Below are 17,341 nucleotides of genomic sequence, written 5' to 3'. Positions count from 1 at the left end.
GGAAGTGCAGTTTTGCCATCTCTGGGGGATGACTAATTTCCAACAGGTAGACCTTGATTAACAACAACTGGTCACTTAGTGACTGTTTAAAGTTATGCTGAACACACACACACATACACACCCCAAAAAAGGTACTGACATCTGGTTCTGGAGTCCCAATAGCAGCACACTCACCCTGTGATCACTTGGCAGCCAGCTTGCTTTTACGGCTGGTTGCAGCATCCCCCAGTCACATGATGTGATTGACAGTGTTTACCCATAGAATGCATCAACTGCTTAACAACCGGTCTTAAATCGAGTCAGCCATATGGGTGCCTCGAGTTACAACCATCATAACTTACGACAGAAATTCCAGGCTCTCTTATGGCTGTAAGTCAAGGGACACCTGTACATGTGAGATTGTAAAGCTGGCTCAGACTGCGACTGCAGCTCTTTAAGAAGCCAGGGAGAAGGGACTACATACAACACAAAATTGCGGCTCCTGAATCAATAAAAGCTTTTAACGATTCGACCCTTTGTTCAATCCATTAATTAAATGAGTGGCCCCAAAGCAAACCTTTTTGAATTTGGTTGGACATGCGGTACTATGTAAAAACATGTTTTTTTTAGTTTATTTCAGGTTTTATATGCCAACTTTCAGAATGAATGTAATTTACAATCAGTATAACAAAAACAAAGTCTACATTTTCCAAAAGTTTCCTGATTGAGATGGATATAATTTTGCCCTCTGAACAGCAGCGACTGTTTAAAGAGCCAGCTCATCGTTTTCCTTATGAAGGCACAGATTGACGCAGATACTTAAGGCCTGCTTAAAAGCAATTAGGAAGGGGGCCATTTCCCCCCCCTCCCCAGAAGGAGTTGAAGCCACCATGGAGAACCTCTTTTTCTTCTTTCAAGAGGCAGAGCCCTGTTTTAAATGGTTTAATAATGGCTAAAGGAGAAGGAGGGGATGGGGTGTGTGTGAGGGAGAGCAGATAGCCTCAGAAATGGCAGTCCTCCTCCAAAACGCCTATGAAAATCCAGATATTTAATGCTGTTCAAAACTTGCTAGTTCTCACTCCTTCAATCAAGAGGAGTAACAGCCATGCCTTTATTTGCCAAACTTCTGCTAATCTATACTTTTAGCCAGTGTGATTGGCTGCTTCCCTGCCTGTCTTCTCTAAAGCTAGAATCAAGACCCGAATTCTATTTTTTTGGGGGGGGGGGTATTTTTACCTATCCCACAAAAGCAAGACTCCCCCCCCCAACTCCCCCCCCCACTATTTTTTGCCCTGCCCAATCCAGAGAGGGTCTGCCCCCCCCTACTCTGCAGCCCACAGCCAGCCAGTTCTCACACCCTCGTTTTAGGCATAGCTTAAAGGAAGCAGAGTCTTCTCCAAAGAAGCCGGTCCTGCTAGCTCTTCTGAGCCCTTCTGAGGTTTTGGGTGCGTAAGGAATGAAGAAAAGGTTCTCTTAAGACGGTTGCATGCTAAATCCGCAACTTGTTATCCAATTCAGCCAGGAGACCCTGAATGTCGCAAACAAAGCGGTAGACGTAGCGCTGGCCACTAGTCTTGTGAATGATGTTCTTGTGGTAATAATAGCGCAGCCCCCGACTCAGTTTCTCGTACGTCATGCGGGGCTTGTTCTTGCGTTTGCCCCAGCGCCTGGCCACCTAGCAGGAAATGAGAGGGAGGGGGGCAGAGGGGAAATGAGCAGGCAGTCCATTGACACTGATAACCAGAAGCCTATTTTATCCCAAGTCATTGCTCAAGCGTTGCTAGTTGTGGCTTGTGGCCAGACAATACACACATGCATTGCCTTGGCCTGTTGTGGCTAGCACAGCATCTCAGGCTAAAGCAGAGAGCATTATGGCAATTGGGGGAGGGGGGGGAAGGGCCACAGTGGACGAGGCCCTGATATTTCTTTCTCTGGAAGTTTGCAGGTACCGGAGTCCATTAAACTCACTGTACTGTTTGCTTCATGATGGCGAGAGGGGGACTCACCTCGTGTGGGTCACAGAGCTTGAATTCCCAGCCGTTCCCTGTCCAGCGGATGAGGGCTTGACAGGAGCCATCTTGGAGCAGCTCCAGCAGAAAACGCCATAACTGGATGGGCCCGGCCCCTGCCAGAAAAATAGGAGATGCACAGAGGTGATTGGGAAACTGTGCTGTGGACTCACGTGAGCAAAGCAGCTCACAGCTATTATTTGCAACCAGAAAAAAATAACGGCCTTCAGGCATGCCACTTAAAAATAGAGGAAAGAAAGAAAAAGAAAAGAAAAAAGAAAAGGGAAGGAAGGAAGGAAGGAAAGAGAAAGAGAGAGAGAGAGAAAGAAAGAAAGAAAGAAAGAAAGAAAGAAAGAAAGAAAGAAAGAAAAAGAAAAGAAAAGCAATCTGAAGAACCTTGAAAAAAGATGGTCTACTTAAATGAGTTGTTTCTCTGCAAACAATTGAAAATACTATATAGGTCAGGGGTCTTCAAACGTGGCCCTTTTATGACTTGTGGACTTCAAGTCCCAGAATTCCTCAGCCAGCATGTCTGGCTGAGGAATTCTGGGACTTGAAGTCCACAAGTCATAAAAGAGCCAAGTTTGAAGACCCCTGATATAGGTGGTTCTTGACTTACACCTATTTCTTCAGTGACCATTCAAAGCTTCCATGGCATTGATAAAAATGACTTATGACCAGTCCTCATGACCACTGCAGCATCCCTTGTGGTCATGTGATCAACATTTGGGTGCTTGGCCACTGGCACATGTTTATGATAGTTACAGCATCCCAGGGTTCGTATGATCACCATTTGTGGTGATTGTGATCTTTCCAGCTGGCCTCTGACAAGCCAAGTCAATGGGCAAGCTAGATCTGCTTAACAAGTGCATGATTCACTTAACAATTGCAGTGACTTGCTTAATAAGATCATAAAATGAGGTACTCCTCACTTAACAACTGCCTTGCTTAGAAATGGAAAATCTGGTCATAAGCTGAGACTACTACAATGCCACAAAGGATTCTTTTGCAATCTACTCCCCACCCCACCCCAAATTACGCAATGGGTAGCACTTCCAAGCTCTATCAACCACTTTCAATATTTTTTTTCTTCCTTCATCACTGCAGTCAAAAGCTCCTGTCAAAGCAGGCTACCATTTTACAGGTACTGTATCCAAAAGCCAGAGGAAAAGAATGGCAGATCCTCAAATATAGGTCCTTCCTAGTTTTAGAATCACAAGTAAGAAGCCACATCATGCTGCCAGTGGATGGGGCACAAAAAAAGGATTATCTGCATTTGACCTTAATGATTGGGCAAGGAATTTAAAAAGTCGTGTAACTACAGACCCTTTAAGATTTGAAGTTTAGTGTCAGCACATTATTAAATTTCTGATATCCTCCAACCTCAACCTTACCTGCCCGATCTCTAGGTAAAGTATTGGTGTTCCTGCTATCAGTCTGGTCTCTGTGTTCCCTTTTTTTCTGGCTCCTGACTGGTGAATCACATTGACAAGAGTCGCTGTCCAAGGCACTGGATTGGCTGCCTGAATCGGGACCAAGGGACTCAATCCAAGGTTCTAGAGATAACAGCAATGGATGGACAGAATCAGGGAAGTTAGCATGAAAACTAGTGATCAAAACCTTAACAGAAAGACAAGAACCACATACACATTGTGTGCATTCACACAGTCCCTTTAACCAGTTTCTTAAAGGCCCAATAGCATTTGGTGCAAATGCATCTAAGCTTGCTTTAAAGCAGCACATGGTTGGTTGGTTGGTTTATGGTTCAGATTATTGTAGAATTCATAGAACTCCATCTGACTGGCCCAAAGTCACCCAGCCGCTTTCATGCATAAGGCAGGACTAAAACTCACGGTGTCCTGGTTCCTAGTCTGGTTCCTTGCTGGCTCAGGAATTCTGGGAGTTGAAGTCCACAAGTCATAAAAGAGCTAAGATTGCCAACCCCTGCTCTAGACCAAATTATAGTATTCTAATTAGAAATCAGAAATCTTTGCTAGAAACTGCATTGACTTAATTTTTGCATTAAAACACATTAATAAGCATGAGGTCAGAGTACATTGATGGAGCTCAGCCACTACTGCCTTAGCATCTTGACTGAATTCAGCTACCACATTAGGCCATCATATGGTTCAGAGGTTGAGACAGGGAATATTATGAACAACACCAACTGCGCTCCCTTAATCTGGTTTAAAGTTAAACACATTGAGCGAGCACAGTGTTGAGGACAGCAGGTTGTCTTGCTCAAAATTAGCCTTATGCTAATTTCGTTTTCATCATTCACATTCCACATGGTGAAAAGGAATTGCGTTTGTAGTAATAGTAACAGTAGTAAAGTTGGAAGAGACCTTGGAGGTCATCTAGTCCAACCCCCTGCTCGGGCAGGAAACCCTACACCATTTCGGACAAATGGCTGTCCAGTCTCTTCTTAAAAACTTCCAGTGTTGGAGCATTTACTGCTTCTGGAGGCAAGCTGTTCCACTGATTAATTGTTCTCACTGTCAGGAAGTTTCTCCTTAGTTCTAGGTTGCTTCTCTCCTTGATGAGTTTCCACCCGTTGCGTCTTGTCCTGCCTTCAGGTGCTTTGGAAAATAGCTTAATTCCCTCTTCTTTATGGCAGCCCCTGAGATATTGGAATACTGCTATCATGTCCCCCCTTTTCCTTCTCTTCGTTAAACTAGACATACCCAATTCTAGCAACCGTTCCTTATATGTTTTAGCCTCCAGTCCCCTAATCATCTTTGTTGCTCTTCTCTGTACTCTTTCTAGAGTCTCAACATCGTTTTTACATCGTGGTGACCAAAACTGGATGCAGTATTCCAAGTGTGGCCTTACCAAGGCATTGAAGATTGGTATTAATACTTCACGTGATCTTGATTCTATCCCTCTGTTAATGCAGCCTAGCACTGTGTTGGCCTTTTTGGCAGCTGCAGCACACTGCTGGCTCATATTTAAGTGATTGTCTACTAGGACTCCGAGGTCCCTCTCACAGTTACTGCTATTGAGCATGGTGCCACCTATGCTGTACTTGTGCATTTGGTTTTTCTTGCCTAAATGTAGAACCTTGCTTTTGTCACCATTGAATTTCATTTTATTAGTTAGTGCCCAGTGTTCAAGTCTGTCCAGATCCTTGCTTTGGGTTTTCAAAGGATAAGTCTTGATGGGGAGATGCAGGATTCTGGCATCTGCTTTAGTGATGAGTTGGCCAAGGGATGTTGCACTGCTGGTTGAGGAATTCTGGGAGGTGAAGTCCCTCCATCGTAAAATTGCTGAGGTTGAGAAACACTGCACTAAGATTCCTCAGTGAGCAAATGGCAGGGCCTTTGTATGCTTGCCATTAAATCCCAGAAATTTCTCATGGAACTTTTTTAGGTTAAGATGTGAAAAAAATCATGTTTTTTTTTTAAAAAAAACCCCCAAAACAAATAGCCTCCTTAGCTACCTAGCAATGATAATGCAAGCTGAGAAACATCACCAAAGAAAATTCTAAAGCATGTTGAAAATGAATTTTAAAAAATCACGAACTATCATGGAGGATAGTTTGGAGGACAGGAATTATACAAAAGTCATGCAAAGGAGAGATTTTACCTTCCTTCCGCTGTTCTTGCTGATCCCCCGGAGGAAGCTGTGCAGAAGACACCTGTTCTCCAGGAGAATCAGAATACAGAACGAACCAAGGCTGAGGAACTGGTGGGGGGCAGCTGGAGCCCTCGAAGCTGTGGGGGACACTGTCTTGTTGGAGCACCATTCTAGAAGCTGCGGGAGATTCAAGGCACAGTGTCATCAGAATCATGGGAAAATGGTGGTCCTACCACTTTTCTCCCCCGGTGTCTACCTATAACAGTGGTTCTCAACCTTTCTAATGCCGCGACCCCCAGCCGGTCATAAGTCAAGGACTACTCAACCGGTCATAAGTCGAAGACTACTCAACTGGTGCAGCACCGTTTGCAGACTGGGGCTTTTGGCGGGCTCAGCAGGGCAGAGACAGCCTGGACAATTCCTATTGGTTTTTGAAAGCCAATAGAATTAGACTCTATTCAAGAGAGTCTATTCTATTGGCTTTCAAAAGCCAATAGAATAAAAGGGAGTAGCACAGCTAAGGAAAAGGGGGAAAAAATGGCAGACTGCATTGTTTGGCGACCCCCGTGAAATGGTCGTTTGACCCCAAATGGGGTCCCGACCCACAGGTTGAGAACCGGTGGTCTATAATCATAGGTTCCTATTGGAGGCAAGAATTCCAGATTATAAAAATCCTCAGGTAGCAGTCTCTGAAGAGAACAGCTTCTGGATCCTGAGAGTCAAAAGACCCTGAAGGAATTCAGGGTCTTTTCACCTCTCTCCTAAACAGATGTTGGGGTACAGGTAATGTTGGGGTACAGGTGTGCCAGCCCAACAAGGTGGACCAGATTAAGAAACCAATGCCGTATAGACCATGATTACTTTGGAACAGCTCTAGTAACAGAATTTTGCAAGTCTGAATGTTCTTCCTCCATTCTTTAATTTAGAGAGGGGCTGATCTGAGACATTTTTCTCATATTATTTTCTTGATATTTTCAGGCTCAAACTGCGGTTCTCCGACATTGGCTCGGTAGCAACTCTTCCCCCTTGTCTGTAAGTTATTCTTACAGACCATGTCACCTTCAAGGCCATTCCCTGTGTCCTCTACACAGGGAGAAAACACAGAACATATTTATTAAGCACTTAACTGGGGTTTGTCTGAGTCACAGTTGCCTGGATTCATGCACTGCACTCAGCCATAAGCTGGGATTTATGAACCATGATAGAATGTGCATATCACTTCAGGCTGTATTGTGGTTTGATCAGTTGGGCTTAGGGTGCCAGACACCATTTGATTCACCCTTCCAAATGCAAGGGAAAATTTAAGCAGAAGGAAAAGTCTTGTGATGCTAAGATCTGTACAGATCTGAGGACTGGTCTATCTTTTGAGGCTATGGGTTGTCCACCTCTAGACATTTTGAAGAAAAAAATGGACAATCAACTCTCAAGGATGGTTTAACTGGTTCTGCTACACATTGCAGAAGGTTGGACTAGATGATCTTGTAACCTATTCCAACTGTACAACTTTCCAATGCTCTGATCAATGAGTCCTGGTGATTTCTAATAAGTGCCTTGTCTGGGAAACTTTAAAAGAATTATCATCCACGTATAATGAAAATTGCCTTTTATGCTATACCTATGATACTCCTGTTGTAGTAGTATGGTAGTAGTTATTATTCCTCCAATCCTCATCCACATTTCAGATATATAGCACTTAGCAATAGTACTTAGATTTATATACCACTTCACAGTGCTTTACAGCAGGGGTCCCCAACCCTGGCAACTTGAAGACCTGTGGACTTCAACTCCCAGAATTCCCCAGCCAGCCAGCCCCAGCTCTTTCTAAGTGGTTTACAAAGGCAGCATTTTGCTCCCAATAATCTGGGTCCTCATTTTACCGACCTCAGAAGGATGGAAGGCTGAGTCAACTTTGCGCTGGTCAGAATCGAGCTGAGTTAGCCTGCAGTACTGCATTCAAACCACTGCACCACCACAACAATGTGGCAACTCCCATAATTCCCAGAGAGTTGTGCTGGCAGGGAACCATGGGAGTCATAGCCTAGCCCTTCTAAAGAGAAACACTTTTGGGGAAGGTTGATAGCTGGCAGCCTTACAACATTTCAGCAAAGTTTTTTAAACCTTCACTTCCTCTTGATTCTTTAACTTCAAATTGTCTCAGTTGAAACAGAGAGTTGATTTTTATTGTGCTGTTATGTTGCTTCCTGCTCTGTTTTGCTGCAAGGCTAATTAACTAATTTCAAATAGAATTGGATAGGATTTTTTTTTTTTAAAAAAAGGGGGGATAATAAGGGGAGAGTAGCTTTGCTTAATCATCCCAACATACATATGCACATAGCCATCTAGCCAAGTCATTGCGTTCATGTACTAAGAAATACCCATAAGGACTTGTGACATAGCTCATTTCACTTCCCTTTAAATAGGTACATGCAAGGTATTCTTTCTTAACTGTACCATTTTCAAAATGATTCATTGAAAGGTATACTGATGTGCTTAAAGAAATTTTTCTCCTTCACTGAATGTGCAGCGATAGCTAGGCTATAGTATAGAGTTATAATAGGACCAAATTTAACCAGGAATGATTCCCCTGTATAAGTCAATTTAGATATCTGCAATATGGCTTCCAAGAAAAATAAGTAAAGAAGCTAACTAAAAAAAAAAAAAAACCACAGATGAAATTATTTAACAGATATGAGCAAACATGCCCAATGTTTATGATTAAATATTAAAAGTATAGCATAAATATTTATGTGTTCCAAAGGTTCTGTTCAAAAAAACAACTGGATTTAATATTTAGGTGATGAAGGAGAGATTGTGCCATCAAATTCTTTACTGCAACATTTTTACTTTGATCTATTTCTTTATTTTGCTTTTTTATTTTTCACTCTTTGGTACCTTTTAAGCTTCTGCAGTATAATAAACAAAAAGTTAAAAACTTTTTGTTTTGATTTGATTCTTTTTTGTTTTCAAAGAAAACATATACACACAAATGCAAAATAGAAAACAGATTAAGAACATAAAAGAAAAGCACAAAAGGGGGGTCTAAAAATCTCAAGAAGGTTATAATTTTAAGCTGCAATATTAATAAATGGTTGAATATTTTAGCCTATAGGGCTAAAAAGCACAGTTAAGCTTGAAGCAAAGGATAAATATCAAGAATCACAGCCAACACAGTATAAATTGCCACATGAAATTAGAAGCTACAAAAAAAAAAATGAGTCAAAACTGAGCATCTATTTTGCTTTAAATTTTCCAAACATTGAAGTTTGAATCAACTTTCAGTAAGATTTGACTCATTATGTATGAACTCAGGAGCCACGTTAAACATGTTTAATAAATAAATGAATCTGTTAATCCTCATTTCTTGTCAAATTAAGATTTGATAATTATGAGAGTTTAAGCCCCACAATTCTTCTTCATCACGACATAAAGAAGATATTGAGACTCTAGAAAGAGTGCAGAGAAGAGCAACGAAGATGATTGGGGGACTGGAGGCTAAAACATATAAAGAAGGGTTGTTGGAATTGGGTAAATTTAGTTTAATGAAGGGAAGGACCAGGGGTGACATGATAGCAGTGTTCCAATGTCTCAGGGGCTGCCACAAAGAAGAGGGAGCCAAGCTATTCTCCAAAGCAGCTGAAGGCAGGACAAGCACCTGAAGGCAGGTGGTACCTTGCTCAATAGTAGCAACTGTGAGAGGGATCTCGGAGTCCTAGTGGACAATCACTTAGATATGAGCCAGCAGTGTGCTGCAGCTGCCAAAAAAGCCAACACAAAAAAGCATTAACAGAGGGATAGAATCAAGATCACGTGAAGTATTAATACCACTTTACAATGCTTTGGTAAGGCCACACTTGGAATACTGCATCCAGTTTTGATCACCATGATGTAAAAAAGATGTTGAGACTCTAGAAAGAGTACAGAGAAGAGCAACAAAGATGATTAGAGGTCTGGAGACTAAAACATAAAAGGAACGGTTGCTGGAATTGGCTATGTCTAGTTTAATGAAGAGAAGGATGAGGGGGGACATGATAGCAGTGTTCCAATATCTCAGGGACTACCACAAAGAAGAGGGAGTCAAGCTATTCTCCAAAGTGCCTGAAGGCAGGACAAGAAGCAACAGATGGAAACTAATCAAGGAGAGAAGCAACCTAGAACTAAGGAGAAACGTCCTGACAGAACAATTAACCAGTGGAACAACTTGCCTTCAGAAGTGGTGAATGCTCCAATACGGGAAGTTTTTAAGAAGAGACTGGACAACCATTTGTCTGAAATGGTATAGGGTTTCCTGCCTGAGCAGGGGGTTGGACTAGATGACCTCCAAAGTCTCTTCCAACTTTATTATTATTATTATTATTATTATTATTATTATTATTATTATTATTATTATTATTATTATTATTCTCAATCATCGCACAGTCAGCCAGATGTTCAGACTGGATTTGGCATTTTGTCTACCTATCGAGTCCTTACCCAGGACCTGGGATAGGCAGATGTGGATGTTTGATGGTATTACAGATATCGTCGCAGGATGGAAGCAGTTCCTAATAAGGCCGCCTTTTGCAATTGACTAATAGCGAATTTGTCAATGCCAATGGTGTTCAAGTGGTGCTCCAGTTGTTTTGGGATTGCACCCAAGGAGCCTATTACTATTGGTACTACCCTTGCTTGCTTTTGCCACAGTCTTTCTATTTCTATTTGTAGGTCTTTGTATTTTGTTATCTTCTCCAGTTCTTTCTCTTCTATTCTGCTATCTCCAGGCACTGCCACGTCCACTATCCAGACTTTTTTGTCTTTCTTATCGACAATTGTTAAGTCTGGGGTGTTATGTTGCAGGTGCTTGTCTGTTTGAATTCTGAAGTCCCAGAGCAGTTTAATTTTATCATTTTCTATGACTTTCTCTATTTTATGATCCCACCAGTTTTTGCTTACAGGCAAATGATATTTTTTGCAGATCTTCCAATGCACCATTGTTGCTACTTTGTCATGCCGCTGCTTGTAGTCAGTCTGTGCAATCTTCTTGCAACAGCTTACCAGGTGGTCCACTGTTTCTTCAGCTTCTTTGCATAGGCGGCACTTACTGTCTGTTGCTGTCTTCTCAATTTTGACTTTGTATGCATTTGTCCTTAAGGCTTGGTCTTGTGCAGCCAGAATTAGTCCCTCGGTCTCTTTCTTCAATTTTCCTGCTCTTAGCCATTGCCAGGTTTTATTATTATCTGCTTTCCCAGCTATTTTTTAATGTTATTATTATTATTATTATTATTATTATTATTATTATTATTATTATTCATTAGATGTGAACCTCAGTCAACTGAAAATTCAAATTGACTGGCGCTGATGGTTGACACGGGTTACTGTCAGCATTCTAGGTATTAATCAGATACCTCCTTAAAATGTAAGATGTTCCAGTAGCGCAGTTTTTTGTAACATTGCTGGAGTTATTGCAGGAAGCTGCAGTTTCTTGAAATATTTTGCAAAGTTTTTGGACATAGTTCCCAGTGCCCCAATGACAATGGGTATCACTGTTACACTGTTGTTGTTATTATATTATTATTATTATTTCCCACTAAGTATTTCCTTAGTGCCACAAGCTTTCTTTCCTCTCTCCTTCCATGTATCAGCCAAAACTCACCACCATGGTACGGTTCTCTGTAGTCTGGATCAGAAGAAACTTGCTTCAATTCCACGATGGTCTTGGTGTACTCAGGAAAGCCTCAAAAAGAAAAGAGATAATTCCATTAATGTTTATTCTTGCAGTAATGGCGTGTGGTGTTAGGGATGGTGCATTAACTGCTGTCTAGAACTCTACTGCTAAAGTGATATCTAGGGTTGCTAATACATGATTTCTTGAAAATTGATGGATAAGCAGCTTGAGAAAAAACCAGGGACTTTATATGATCAAAGCAGTGAGACCTTTGCAAGCATGGAGATAGAAGGAGGTGCAGATTCTCACAATGGAAGAATGGATGGTGAGATTAATGGAGCTGGCTGAAATGGCGAAACTAAAAACTTTGATTAAAGAGAACAAAAATTTGGAGACCACTTTTGAACTTCTTGCTTGAAATGGAAAAAAATGAAATTTTAATTTTGGGACTTGATGACAACTATTCATGATTATGAAAAATAAGGAGAGAAAAAGTGCCAAGAATAAAAAAATAAATAAATAGGAAAGGAGTAACTTCCAACTTTGATACAGTTACAAACATAATTTTTGTACATATTTAATAAAGTATATTTGAAAAAAGAATATCCAACAGTCATATTCCTATTAAAATTAGAATACTGCTTTATATTTAAAGAGAATGTTTAGCACAATTTAAATTCAAATCTCCATGAATCTGCCTCCATACTATTCTTAATTTTGTTTAATCTCTTCCTTTCAGATTTTCTTTAAATGTCTAAAATAAAGTCTTAGAAAAGAGAAAATAAAATAATTCCTGCTTGAATTTTCATAACTGTAATGGATTCAAGGGATGGAAAGGGAAGAGGAGAAATGCAGATTCATCCACCCTCTTAAAATTAAGAAGGAATTCTGATAAAGCACCGGTGTTGGGATAAATAATTTGGGATTATTTATTATTATTCCTCTACTGCCCAGGAAGCTATTTACCTTTTAAGCCAAAAGGTTCATGACATGGCATCGCCTTCTCAAAACCTTCCAGTTCAGCAAGGTAACTTCCGCCAGTCCAGCTTGGCAGCTGCTGCTCCATTTCATTTTCTGGTAGAAACCAGGAACCTATGTCACCAAAATCATCTTGGAAAATCTTCCTGTACTCTTCCAAAAAGTCTGGTGGAATGTAAAGAGAGAGAGAATCTAAGAGGTGTCCATATTCTTTACTATGTACCAGGGGTAGGCAACCTTGGCTCTTTTAAGACTTGTGGACTTCAACTCCCAGAATTCCTGAGCCAGCCATGCTGACTCAGGAATTCTGGGAGTTGAAGTCCACGAATCATAAAAGAGCCAAGGTTGCCTACCCCTGACCCATTGCTGGAATTAGCCATAGCCTGGGACTGATTGGTGGGTTGAGGTAGCCCCAGCCCACTGCTCTCTCTGCATTTGTGGCCTGATTATTTGTGCAGAACGCAAACATGAAATAGTGTTTATTTCTTTGAAGCCAATGCCATAGCAACAACACCTGGCAACCTTGGTAGATTTTCAAAACAACAATCTAAGCAGGATTAAACCTGACTGGGATGGGAAACCACCAGAAAATGTCAGGTTTCAAATAAATAAACAATCGAATACAGGTAGTCCTCGACTTACGATCACAGCTGAGCTCAAAATTTCTGTTGCTAAGTGAGACATTTGTTAAATGAATTTTGCTTCATTTTACGACCTTTCTTGCCACACTTGTTAAGTAAATCACTGCAGTTGTTAAATTAGTAGCACGGTTGATAAATGCATCTGACTTCCCCATCGACTTAGTTTGTCGGAAGGACACAAAATGTGATCACATGACCCCGGGACACTGCCACCATCATAAATATGAGTCAGTTGCCCAGCGTCTGAATTTTGATCACCTGACCGTGAGGATGCCGCAACGGTCTTAAGTGTGAAAAACAGTCATAAGTCACTTTTTTCAGTGCCGTTGTAACTCTGAACAGTCATTAAATGAACTGTTTTGAGTTGAGGACTATATGTAAGCAAACTACCACCCAAGAAGGCAGGACAAACCTTTTTCCGTCTTGTTGTCAGAAGAATCCTATGGATGTAATCAACAGGAGCTGAGCTCAACTCTAATCTCTACCTTTTCTTTCACTTTCTAGCCAAATGGCATGTTGGACAGAAATTTGGATAAAAGAGTCAGTCATCTGACTGCCCATCTTTTATCAACTCTCCAAAAGGTGAGCAGAAGGGGTCCAAATTTGGGGTGAGAAGAAGCCAGCCAAGGACAAAGTTTTTAATTGCATCAAATCAGGCCGTGAGCTTTAGAGAAACATTCTCCCTACCCCAGTTGCAATCCTATAGAAGACCCAGTTGGACGGCCACTACAAAAATTGATGACTTTTCCATTCTCAGCTCTCCTCCTTCATCCCTTGTGGTCATGTGTCCCAGAGTGGAGCATACGCAGACATCCTTTGCTTTCCAGTTACACGTCTATTCACAAACAGGTGGCCACATCTGGGGAAGGATTTGGCAAGAATTCCAGAAGAAGACATGCTTTCCCCGTTTCCTCTGTTCGGATTAGAGGTGCAGGGAGTTGCCAAGGCCAACTTAGTGGCCTGTCAAAAACAAGACGAAATTGTTGTTTCATTTTCCAAAACAAATGAAAAGCATCTCTTACCTGTTCCTTCAATCTCTGCTCCAGCAGGGACCATTTGTACCGGGTTATCCCTCCAACTTTCTGGCCCAGACTCCATATCTGCAATTCATGGATAGAGGCAAATATAATCCCCACCTCACTTCCTGCAAGACCATCTCGTGTCCTGCTTGACTCCCAGCCAGGAGAGCAGGTAGATGGTCCATGTTCATCCCTCAAGATGGAATGATCAGCAGAGAGACATGATTAAGACTGCCTGCTCCAAACCTGAAGCCAAGACTATATAGCCCCCATCTGCCTCTGAGTTTCATTTCTGAAAATAAATAAATAAATGCTCTTGCCTGCCTTCAAAACATCATAAACAATGCTTCAATTATTTATAATTTTATAATAATGTTAAACTGCATTCATAATGTGGGTTTCTCTTAACGTAAGCTCTTAGTCCAACTTTCAATGATCTGTTAAATAATCAGTGGTTCACTATGGACAGTAATTACTGTAATTCTTTATCATACCTTCTGATTAATACTGTGCTGATTGTTGCCATTGTTATTTCCATGCTAACCAGGTTTCAATAATGACCTGATTTTTTTAATGATATAAATTATTCACTTATGTAAAACTAACTAATGAAACACTGAAAATTCTTATCTAACACATGCATATATATAGATATATAGGATGCTCATTATATAAAACTAAAAATATCTTTTAAAAATTATCGGTTAGAGATAAATATTTTGCAGGATCCAGGGACATGTATATTTGCCTTCATTAATAAAACATTTATCTATATATAGATTCAGAACTATTTTGTGAAATATTGAAGATTCTTATCTGTATATATAAAATGGAAATTCATAAAAGAAATATAAATTAAATGTGATATATCTATATCTAATCTCTAGTGAAGAGAATGAACTGAATCAGATTTTCCCAATTCAGCATTATCCAAAAATGTTGGCAACTCCCAGAATTCCTTTGGCCATGATGTTCCAGATATTTGCAATCTCAGCATTTCTTTGGGTTCATGGCTAAGAAAAGCTAAATTAAATAGACTTTATCGTGTATCGGAGTGCAGATACTAGATATTAAATCTGGCATTGGTTCGGTGCCATCAATGTATTTTTGTGTTAAATTTCACGCACTCATAGACACATCACTCCAACACAATCCTTGCCTCAGCCCCTGATTTTACTCACCGCTTTGCAGTGGTCTCTTATGGGATGGCTGGTTTGGAGAAATTTCTTGCGGGTAAACAAATCCCAAAGATTGAGTGGCACAAAATATCTTCTGCTCCTTGGACTGTGAAGTTGGGAGAAGAATAGTTACACCTAGGAGTATCTCTGACCAAGTGGCTTTATGCTGCTTTCCTCGTACAAGTATTGATCGGTGCTTATCCCTTGCCAGGGGTCTCTACCATTCCCCCCACCCACCCATCTTTTCTCTCTGTATTCACATCCTTGTACTTCTTTGCTCTCATTGGTTGAATGAAGGAGCAAGTTTCGTGACTTTTTCTGTGTTTTTGAGGGGGGCAAGGGGGACGGAGGCAGACGGATTTTCCATGTCAGCACAGCCAATGTGTGTGTCTCTGTGTGTGAAAGAGTCCGAGAGAGGGAGAGGGAGAGAGTGTGTATATCACGACTTTGCAATCCCCGAGGGGTGACCAGGTGGCCAAATTTCAGAGACAGAAAAAAAATAAAAGGTCGTGAGAGGAAGCGAGGGGTGTTTATCTCTCAGGAACACAATGCAGTTCACCAAAACTTCCAAGCAAGCTAGTCTTCCCAACTCCAATCAATCTTAACAGGAGACACCGTGACTTCCTCCAAGGCCTGCCCTAAGCCAAGAAAAGCCTAATTTTTCTCACTGCCTCAAACGCCTGCTAACCCAGGTTTATTATTCCCGAGAGCCAAGGCTGTTTACCTAGGATGCTGAAAGAAGAACATTCCAAGAGTTACAGACATAGAAAGCTCTTCCCAAGCTGTTGGACCACAATTCTCAACCAGCTGTGCAAGTTCAAGGGAGCTAGAATTCAACACAGCTCTAGAAGGAACTAAGTTGACCAACTCTACAGTTGCATCGACACGCTGTATTTAGGAAAGGAAAGGTGAGCTTAACAAACACCAGCAAGGAGAAGAGGATTGGATCAGAATCATAATGTGGGAGAGAAAGTGAGCTGGCTGTGCCTATCCAGCACCCAACTGAACTGTGGTGCTTCCAATGGGAGATCTCCAGATATTTACCCACAAAACAAGCAAGATATCCTCACCCCCCCCCCTTGATGCTCACAAGCACCTTCCTAACACAAGGGTGACCTGTATTGAGAAACAGGAGTTGGGTGGGGGGTAGGACAAGTATATAAAAAACAGAGTCTGGTTGCATTGTAGCATTATGCTGTGTAATTAAAACCAAATACAGTAGCTTGATTTTGGCCATGTTGACCACACATTGTCTCTCCTGCACACTTTTCTCCATGGCAAGCAATGAGTGGCAGAGTTTCCCAACCCATAGAGAAGCCAGTCCCCTTGTACTTAAACAGCCCTAAACCACAAACCCACAGAATTGGGCAATGGATTGAGATTGGGCAAGAGACAACAAAAGAGCTCTCCCCACCCAACAAGCTTGTTACCCCTAATTGAGCCAGGAACTAGCCCCACATATGAGTCTCAATTCACCTTTCCCAACCTGGTCCTCTCTAAATCAGCTGGACCACAACCCCACATCACTTCCTTCCAGCCTGGGCAAGGATGATAGACTGCATCTGGGCAAGGCTTGTTCAAGATCAAGGGTGCCTAACTTTGGCCCGACATGATATGCTGGAGGCTAGATCCCCTTATGTTTAGTCTAGAGAAAAGAAGGACTAAGGGTGATATGATACCAGTGTTCCAGTATTTGAGGGGCTGCCACAAAGAAGAGAGGGTCAGCTTGTTTTCCAAAGCACCAGAAGACAAGACAAGAAGCAAAGGATGGAAACTAACCAAGGGGAGAAGCAATCTAGAACTAAGGAGAAATTTCCTGGCAATGGGAACAATCAATCAGTGGAACGGCTTGCCTCCAAAAGCTGTGGGTTCTCCATCACTAGAGACTTTAAAGAAAAGACTGGACAGTCACTTGTCTGAAATGATACAGGATCTCCTGCTTGAGCAGGGGTTTGGACTAGAAGACTCCCAAGGCCCCTTGCAGCTCTATTCTGATTGATTGATTGATTGATTGATTGATTGATTAAGTAGGATGAAGTTGTGGGTAACAACAGTCCCCAAATAAATCTGATTTAACTATAATTCCAACCCAAGTATTTAAAGAAAGCATCTGTCAAATTGAAATCTGCAATTCAGTGGCAACTTCTGGAGGGGTTGGGGGCTACATATAGCCCTGGGGCTTGTGCACCTCTCTCCTACATGAAACCTGAAGTCCTGCCTCCTTACCTCCAAAGCACTATCTGCTCTCCATCTTCCTCCCATGAACAGCCCCTCACCCTGCATTCCAGCTGCCACAATGATCTTTCAGAAGAACTCTTAC

General features: G+C 41.5%; 1 protein-coding gene across 4 annotated transcripts in view; it reads right to left on the bottom strand.

Annotated features, from left to right (window-relative positions):
• Positions 1-595: 595 nt before the first annotated feature.
• The window catches only part of ETV2 (ETS variant transcription factor 2), a 21,502-nt gene continuing 4,756 nt past the window's right edge, over positions 596-17,341 (bottom strand). For 3 of the 4 annotated variants that reach the window (XM_039325629.1, XM_039325630.1, XM_039325628.1), the window contains exons 2-9: positions 15,025-15,127; positions 13,847-13,924; positions 12,172-12,348; positions 11,194-11,274; positions 5,574-5,741; positions 3,383-3,544; positions 1,986-2,104; positions 596-1,654 (exon numbers count right to left, since the gene is read on the bottom strand). In XM_039325629.1, coding sequence (XP_039181563.1) covers positions 1,469-1,654; positions 1,986-2,104; positions 3,383-3,544; positions 5,574-5,741; positions 11,194-11,274; positions 12,172-12,348; positions 13,847-13,922 — 969 coding nt within the window. In that variant the 5' untranslated portion in view covers positions 13,923-13,924; positions 15,025-15,127 and the 3' untranslated portion in view covers positions 596-1,468. Of the gene's footprint in view, positions 1,655-1,985; positions 2,105-3,382; positions 3,545-5,573; positions 5,742-11,193; positions 11,275-12,171; positions 12,349-13,846; positions 13,925-15,024; positions 15,128-17,247; positions 17,338-17,341 lie in introns of those variants that run through there. The other variant, XM_039325626.1, reaches the window with a different exon arrangement.

Source organism: Crotalus tigris, unplaced genomic scaffold (assembly GCF_016545835.1).
Source record: "Crotalus tigris isolate CLP2741 ecotype Arizona unplaced genomic scaffold, ASM1654583v1 scf7180000024338.4412243, whole genome shotgun sequence".
Taxonomy (NCBI): domain Eukaryota; kingdom Metazoa; phylum Chordata; class Lepidosauria; order Squamata; family Viperidae; genus Crotalus; species Crotalus tigris.
Note: the sequence above shows the minus strand (reverse complement) of the source record. Positions and strands in the feature narration are given on the sequence as shown.